Source organism: Halictus rubicundus, chromosome 8 (genome assembly GCF_050948215.1).
Source record: "Halictus rubicundus isolate RS-2024b chromosome 8, iyHalRubi1_principal, whole genome shotgun sequence".
Classification (NCBI taxonomy): domain Eukaryota; kingdom Metazoa; phylum Arthropoda; class Insecta; order Hymenoptera; family Halictidae; genus Halictus; species Halictus rubicundus.
In genome coordinates, this window is record NC_135156.1 from 13,560,957 (window position 1) to 13,570,158 (window position 9,202).

Genomic DNA, 9,202 nt, shown 5'->3' on the forward strand with positions numbered 1-9,202 from the left:
TCAAACATAATCAATTTTGTGTTGAAACATTCAGCACTGAAAACATTGAAATATAGCTGCATAGAAGGCTCGAGACTCATCGAAACGTGTAAGATGCGTAGATTGCACTACAAAGCAGTGCTCCAGATCTCCTGAAAACGGGAGCCACTAAGCCACGCCCCTCAGCCCGAAGCACCGCCCTCGAGCATTGGAATTCCACAAGATTCAAAATTTACCGGAATGCGTATAATACACTGTTGTACTAAACAGTGGCTTCGATTTCCCAGAAAAGAAGAGCCAACAAGCCACGGCTTTTAGTCCAAAGCACCGCCCTAGCATTGAAATTTGCTACTACAGAAGACTCAAAGTTTACTAAAATGCATTTAATGCACAGATTGCTCCACGGAGCAATGGCCCCGACTCCGCAGAAAGGCAGAGCCAGTATGCCACGCCCTGTTAGCCCAAAACCCCGCCCACTAGAGCAATCCAGTCTCTCGTTTAGCCTAAGCTATCAATATCAATGGATAAATTCGTTACAAAAGAACTTTCCCGAATGCATATGCAGCTTCTTCCACGGATCTCGCAAGAATCAAGCCTATCAGGTGCTGCGAACAGGCTGGCCCACGCAGGGCAACCAAAAATAGGTTCGGAAGCCCCTGATACGCAAAGCTATCTAAATACGGTGGACGAAGGCCTTCTGCGCTAAGATTTCGTTCGTAGAAAAGAGAAAGAGACCGGGTCGGTTTTCGGGACAACAGAAGAAGTTATGATCGGTCATAATTTTTTTCTTCGCTCGGAGCATGAATCTTAAAGAAGCAGCGACAAGGCCGATCGAACCGTGCCGAGGGAATACGAAAGAGGGCGAGACGGCGTAGAAAACAGTAATGTGGAACTGGTTTTCCTTCGTGCCAGCAGACTGCCTGCCTGGCCCATCATTGCCTAACTCTCAACTTTCATTTTAGGGGTTGCTTTACCCGATTTTTCGTGGTATGGCGAACTTTAACGCGTTGGCTGCTGAAGAATAATTCTAGAAAGTTCCATTATGAAAATAAACGTTGATATCATCAAGGCAAACGAAGCTTTGTCAACAGTAGAAATGCCGAAGATTAGAAATGAGTGAATAAATTGACCTAACAATTTCGAAGCAACAAAAGCATTTCAATGATTCCGGTTGACTGTAAAAGCAAAAAGCAGAAATGTTTCGCATCGAACGCGTTTCTTTCCCAATTATAATAATTATACGGCGACAAAAAAAAGAAAAACAGCAATCCATCTACGAACGCGCCATGTAAACAGTCGCAAAAAGCGCTCCGCTTTGAGGGACGAGAGCTCGCGAGCGCCGGTCGTGACGCAAATCTACACCGGCGGGGACCTGTGGCGGTGATTTCATGCGCATTCGCGATTCATTTCGCGATGCATTTGCATCGGTTGAACCGGTCACCGGAGACGATGGCCCACACGTCGGCATAATCGCCGCACACTTTCCTCGGGCAACGCACGGGAAAAACGAAAGTGTCCGTGGGGCCAGGGCCGATAATCGGTTCAACGCACTCTCTAACGTGCTGAAAAATTCGGGTTGCATAAGCGTGACGATTATTGAAATACAGCGTTGTGCACGGTCGGTGTAAACAAAGGCGATTTTAACCGCGTTCGTTCACTCTGACCGGACAAATGAAAAGCGAATTTCGAAACAACATTGTTCTTTGTTCGCTAATTTACATCTAATTATTTTCTGTGAAGGTCTCTCTTTATTACGGTAGAATTGCAACACTGGACGATTTACTGTAATCGAGAATTTTTCAACAGTTACCCGTGAAAAAGATTACTATGAAAAAGAAATGTTTATTGCATCGAACACGATAATGCTTCCCGCCTAGAGAGTTATTAAAACAGAATGTGTTAAGTCTGTAGATAAGGAATTGCGGCTCGGCAAACAAAAGGTCAAAAAAACAAATAGGAGATCGATACGAGTCTCGTTTGAAGATTATTCTAATTTCAGCGTCGAAGTGCCGGAAACAAACGAACGATGAATAAACCGATCTAAATTAATGAGTATTCCAGGACCGGTTTCACTCGCTAAAGAAACAAACTAGATTGTTCTAGCAAACTGCACAGAGGCGATTCAAATGTATCGCTAGTGACAACCACATTTCTGACACTGATAACAACATTGGTTACGTAATACGCTGCAATGTTTGCGAATCATTCGCGGAAAGTCGCGTTTTAAATAGACTCGCGCGACTCCGCCGCGGTTAGAAATGATTGAGTAACGAACATCGTTCCCTCACGAGTTCCCGTAAGCTTATGGTGGCCATCGAAAGACGTGGCACCAATAACCAAGCATTGAAACCCATCGGACATGTGCTACTTTAGAAAAATGAGAGTATTGATATACTGATTGTAATGTGGGTTTAACGGAGAATTTTTTTGAATCTGAAAAATCGGAAATCGTGTAATAGTGACGGAGTTCTAGCGTTAATGAGACACGAAATTTTTCGTTGCCGTTCCGAACGGACCGACAAAATTCACGATTAATTGACGCGTCGAATGTTTCTGTCAACTGCAATAAACCAGTGCCGGGGGCGATAGGATCTACAGGGACGGTGTCGGGCGCCGCGGCGCCAGTCGTCTCTCCTGTGGTCGCGCAGAAATTGTAGACCGAGAGAAATGCAGTGGACAGCCGTCAGGAGAAAAAGAGAGTGTGCCGGCGTCCTTTCACACAAAAACGAACCGTTTCAGTGCTTGATTAAAATCGCACGGCCGCTTCGTACTTTGGCACGTATGCTGGACTACTTTCCCTACGTTGCCTCGGATTAGTCATTTTCAGGCTGCAAACTCCTGGCCCGTTTGCTACTAGAATTCAATGGACGCTTTTAGAAACCGAACAACAGGCTTCCTAACATCCATGCTATATCTAAAAAAAAAGTTGAATCACGTTTCTTGATGAATACGAACCCCAAAAAATATTCTAATCCAGATTTAGCTTGTAATTCATTCAAAAGGCAATGAGTGCTTTAGTTGTGTTTTTTCGCTAAATATTAACTCCGAAAGAAATTCTTATTGGAGATCGTTGATTTGCCGATTATTATTTCACAATGCTACAAATTTATTTACCAATCCGTTAAAAATGAAATGTTGTAGTTTTGGAATCCACTTTGAAAGACCGCTTGGAAGTTGGTCTCCGGTTGGAAAAATGTTGAATTTTTTAGTTAAAATTCTAGCAGTATTTTTGATCGTTGCAAATAAAACTCCGACATCGCCTATTCGTCCCCGAAGGGTTGCGATTCCCGTCTCTTATCGATCAGCCAGGATAAACGAGCCGCAGAGAGGAAGTAGATGACGAAGAAAAGGAAAGAGTGGAAGAAGAAAGTGCCATGGGGGGGGGGGGCATGGTTCGAATCGAGGATGGCAAAGGCTGCATCTCGTCGCGGGAAGGTGGCTCGCCGCAAATTGTTAAGATCAGTGTAGATTGACGGTGATTGAGACTATATTGCTAAGGCCTTGGGTCGCTCGACACCCGTCGCCGGAATCATCGACCGTCGTTCCTTCGCGAAATTCTTCGGACCGGCCGAAAAACCACAGCATGATCGCGACAGGACACGGCGCGACGGGTCCTTGACAACTTTTCGCCGGTTGTAATTTACATGCGCGTGCATCTCGCATCGAAATGACCCACGTTAAGCTGCGCGCATCCGTCGGAAATATGGAAATCTCGCGACACGATAAAGCAATTCGCCGCAGGGGAGTATAAATTTTTGGAGAACATATGTCTTATCCCGTGCAAGTGTAAATTACGGAGCTCTCTCGACGACACAGGCGTGTTTTCGTCTGTGAACGGCCGACGGCTATGTGGAAAGTATGCGAGTCGCTGGCGTCAATATAAATCGATAAAACGATTATTATTCAAATGGCTCTGCATTGATATTAAAACGCTCGTTTCGATGCTCTGCCATAGCGTTCCCGGTTCGTTCCCATCAATTAACCGTGCGCGCTAGCATTCGCGGAACCTTGAGCAATTTTTCTCTCTCGCCGATTGATATCCGAATGACTCGATCCGTTTATCCTGTCCAGTCTCTGATCGCTATAAATTAACTTTTTCTTCTTTTCCTTAAGGCAACGCTACACTGAACAGTGTAGTTTGCAAATGCGGATGGGTTAAAGGTGAAATAGACGTTCCGCCGCGCTCTATGTACACAGTTCGTTCCTGGTGTGCTGTCTAATTAGTTCTGAACTGAATGAAAGTGCTAGAATGCTTTATGAATAAGTTGTTGAATAACAGTGCGTTTACCCCGACGCAGACTGTTTGTCTGGCTAAACCTGTCCGCATCCCCTAACATAACTCACCGATGAATGGTGCAAAACATCCTCGTCGTTTGAGTCATCAACCTCTTTATCTTCAGTGCAACTGTGCAAGGAGGATTATAAATATGCTGGTTCTGCATCCAGAGTTTCTAAATCTGTCTTGCATATTACTGAAAACGTGATCGTTTATCCTTTATCCTAAAGGTACTCTATATACCATCCCTTATAGCTTCAGTAAAATGCAGCAATTGTATTTATGATCCTAAATTTAGAAATGTATCCTAGAAACGATGCTTCGAACAAATATCTTCAATAAAATGCTGTGCTAAGCAGCCAACATCTCTGTCTCCAAAGTACGTTTGCTAATTGGATTGCAGATCTTTTTATCTCCCTCATCTCCTGCAAAAAAATTAAATTCTACTGAAGAACACTGTCTTCGAAGTCAAGAGCAACGATAATTATCACAGTATCAGCGCGTACATCGATTATTCAGTTCGATAAATGTGTACATCTGGATACACGTAAGAATTAATATTTAATATAATCGGAACCGACGCTCATTAACGCAGCCGGCTCGTATTTATTGGTAAACATGAGATCAGAGATCCTCGCAGCCATGGGGGAACTAGTTCCACTTAATTTGAACATTCGGGTACCGTTATCCGATTCGAGGATACCTGCTGCCGGTCTGTTACGTGGGCAACTTCGGTGGCATTGGTTGATTCGGTTGCGCGACGCGTAGACTTTACGCAGAACAAAGTTTATATAACTCCGCGTCGTCGCGAGAGATATCGGCGTCCACGCTATCGCATCGGGACGAGAAAAAAGACCTACAACTAGACCATGAAGATGGTCACTGACCAACCGATCCGGACGAATAAGTCATCGACGCCGGCACGTATTATCTTGTGAATTAAGAGGCTTTCAAGGACAAGATTATCTCGCCGCAATGTGACTTGGATCCTGAGAACGGTCGTCGAAAGGTCGATCTCGGTCGATCGAAGTTTCGGAGCGATACTATATATCGTATACGTATTTAATTCGTGGACTGCCGATTTTATTATTTTTTTATGTTTTAGGTGCAGTTATTTTCAGCTTTCTGAAATTATTACGGGACGAAAGAAATCTTTACTTGGTTATAATTTCCTGCAATTGGTGCAGACAATTTTTATTTTTCATAAAAATCCGCAGTTTATTAATTATTCGTGAACGCCCTCCGGTTTAATTTTTTGGTTGTAAACTAACTTACTCGGCTTCTTGACTGATCCGATATAACAACTTCTTTTGACGCTCATCTAAAAGAAAATGATTAAATTAAACTGGAAGCTGCCGGTAGTTAATGTGTTAATATTAACGACAGGAAATAATTCTTGAGGTGATTACCATCCACTGTAATAATCTGAAATACAATATTTATAACTACTTTTTACTTTGAGGGGAATACAAACTTTTCCAGCTTGTGAAATTACGTAGATTTGTGATAGTCTGTTGTCTCATATTGTCATTAAAATACCTTTAGCACCCAGTAGTTCTAGTGTCAATTATGATTTTCAGCATTTTTATGTAAAATGAAGTATGAAAAATGTCGTATAAATTATCAGAATCTAAAGAACATCTAGTTACTGTCTTGTTATTCGTTTAAAAAAAATTGTGCTTAATTAAAAAGCAATTTTGAAAATGGGTAGTTGTGTCCGGAGGTACCATTTCAAATTTTAATATGGCCGACGCGCAAAATCGATCGCGATCTCGAGACTTCGAAAATCGCAGCAGGTTGTAATCCATCGTTACGACCGCGTTTATTATAAAAGCATGATGCCGCGAGCTCGATCGATCAAGATGCAGGCATATGGCACGGTAAGGAGCGGAAAAGCGCAATACGAAGACAGAAATATCGCAAGGTATCGAACACGAAATCAACGCGATGCATTCCGCCGGGTTAAAAACATCGATCGGCGTCTTTATCGTCATGGTAACGTGTGCACTTGTACAATTACGGGTGTGTGCGTCGCATCGACGTATTTCTCTGTACGAGACACATACAGAGACGCGCGTCGTTGGTATGCGCGCCTCCTTAACACACGTATACTCGCACGTAGAACCTCTCTTCGTCGTCGATTACGTATGTACCCGTACATATCTCCTCTTTATTTGTTATCTTACTCTATCTTCCCCGCTCTATTCTTATCGCAGCTCGCTAAGAATGCATTTTCACGGTTTCACCAACACGCACTTTCCGTGTGACGCGCAAGGCGGAACAGAACTGTCTAAAATAGTTTTTCCTGACCGTTCGATTACGCTCGATTACTTTCCGGTCCGGAATCGAAACGATCGATTGCGCGTCCCAGAAATGATCGAGCGACGATCGGTCGCTCCGAGTAACGCTCGACGCAAGAAATTAAAAAAATCCCTATTATCAAACATTGGATTACGAAACGTAGCTCGTAATGTTACTAGCAATTTTGAACGAATGTACTTGTTGGTAAAATTATAGCGTGACGCATATTTTTCGGGATATTCGAATTTACGGTATCAAAATGCCGGAAGGAAATGTTAAATTTAGCAAAGCAAGTTACAAAGATAGAAACCCACTTTAGACGAAGCAAATTATGCGGAATCATCAGAGACAAATGCAGACACATGTTTTGAGTCCGATTCTGACTTAGCAAAGCGGATAAATATAAGTCACTTCGTGTGATATTACGTAATAATTGAATCATTGTAGGTACAAAATATGCAATTTTGTATAAATGTGTAGCCGTAGCTTTTGTACCCATGAACGTAAAACGACTATAGACTGAACAACGTGAATTGCACTTGGGAAAACTCGTTTGCGCGTTTCGACGAAAAGTGAAAGTAATCTTGTATAAAAGCTAGCAAAAACGATGTAATTAATGTTGAGAATGCGATAAATGTTTCATACTTGTCGCGCGGTACACATCGATGTGGCGTCGTGTGCGTGCGTTTGCAGTTCGATCGGTTAACGTTACGTTTCTACAGAACAGTTAGTTTATGCTCGAAGCCTTTCAGAATAATCATGTAATGATGAATCCGATGTCGGGACGATAATAAACAGATCACTGAATACAATACGTTCATATGGTACAAAAACTTGACACGTGGCACGATATAATATATAAAATCGATAAGATTATACGAGGGAAAAAATCGATTTGAATGTAAAACTGACGGAACAGAATCTACGCAGTTGACGTGCGAAGATTAACGCCTAACAACTATTTAGCATGCTGACGCTGCACGAAGGGATGATGTTTTCCCAGAGCGTGTAGTCAATAATAACAATGAGTAAACGGTACCAACGACGTACCAACATCAACAACGTCTGTCAAAGGGCGGGACATAGTTCAGATTCATTGATAATATCTGGCACGATTCGTACGCGAGTGTGCGTTGGCTCGCACACTTCGCGGCTTCGACGTGAATTTAAACAAGACTCGTTATCGCGTTCATTTAATTCATACGGGTCAGGTAACTGGGAAACAACTGGTATCTATGAGGCGCCAGGAAAAAATTATGAATCATGTGTACCGAGCCATGTGCATGAAATACACTTGTGTATGCGTGCCCATACGGCGTCCATATTGAAAAACAGCATAACCTCAATATTTGCATGTTGCAGCGCGTTACGTTCGCGGCAATAATACCGCGAAACGCGATGACACAATTCTACCATTGATCATAAAAAAACTGGCGGTCGTCTTCTATCGCTAAATCCTATGTAAGAGAAAGTTTGTACGAGGGTGCACACTGTCGCGCATAACCTTGATACGTAACGTCACCCTAATCGTGCATTCTTACGACCGAATTCCGAAAACAAAGCGCGACTTCGATCGTTCCCACACCGAAACCGCGTTTATCTTGTCGTCCTTCTGTTTCGATATCGTTCGATGAAGCTTCTCGTCGATCGTAAAATCCGCAGCGGAACAGTGTTGCGACTCCCGTACACACTTTTTATTTTGATCTGGTGTTTACAACGGTTAATCGTGTGGATCGCGTTAAAGGCTTTGTAATTAATTTGAGTACACAGGTCCCGGTGGCCCAGTGTGTCGATACCATGGAAAACCTTTAGGGAGACACCGTGAACGCAGCAGGGCTCTCTCGTCGACTGGCAGGCGAACCATTTCGCAAATTTCCTGGCGTACCAATCTATCCACTTACCGGCCGTGGCTTTGGTGTTTTTCCCATGATGCCTCCTGTTCTTCTTCTCCAATAATCGGCCCTTCAGTAACATCGTACACGCACTTTATCACGATTTTCCTCACTCGTTCCGCACTGGCTGCGCATTATTATTCGGCCGCACGGTAGCCATTTGCCCTCTACCTACTCCGCTATAAAGCCAATCTCGTCGTTTCGTTTAGCCTTTGGCTTTCGGCCATTCAACAGCCTTTGACGTCACCGTTGATCCCGGTGCCGTATCTAGACTGTTTCACAGCTTGTACCGGTCTGTTTCAAAATGACGACCACGTAACCTATATAACGCCGACCAGTTTCTACCTGCAATCCGTTACAATAACATAATACGCGTGCAACATTCCCTCCCTAAGCGGAGAAACGTCGCCGAGCGTTTATTATACATATTTATATGGTCCCTCGTAATGGACAGGGTTCTAGGGTCTATAAAAAAGCCGAGGGGCACTGGGAAATCCCGAAACAATCTGTTTTATCGACGCACGGTCACTGTTTTCAGCCGAGAATCGTAAAATATCTAGTACTTTAATAGTAGCGCCAAATTGGTGGACATAAAATTCGGAATTGATAACAACAGCACGCTTTCTAGCCGAATTTCGTATGGTATGCGATCCATGGTTTCTAAATAGGACGGATGAAAAAGGAATAAAGAGAGAGATAGAGATAGAGAGAAAAAGAACAGCTGTAGATGCGTGTAGGTACGGCCTTTTACTTC

General features: G+C 43.3%; 1 protein-coding gene across 1 annotated transcript in view; it reads right to left on the bottom strand.

Moving 5' to 3' along the window:
- The window catches only part of Nfat (nuclear factor of activated T cells 3), a 57,723-nt gene extending 48,916 nt beyond the window's left edge, over positions 1–8,807 (bottom strand). The window contains exon 1 of the mRNA XM_076792422.1: positions 8,458–8,807. Within this exon, the coding sequence (XP_076648537.1) occupies positions 8,458–8,530 (73 nt within the window). The 5' untranslated portion in view covers positions 8,531–8,807. The remainder of the gene's footprint in view (positions 1–8,457) is intronic.
- Between the last annotated feature and the right edge of the window lie 395 nt (positions 8,808–9,202).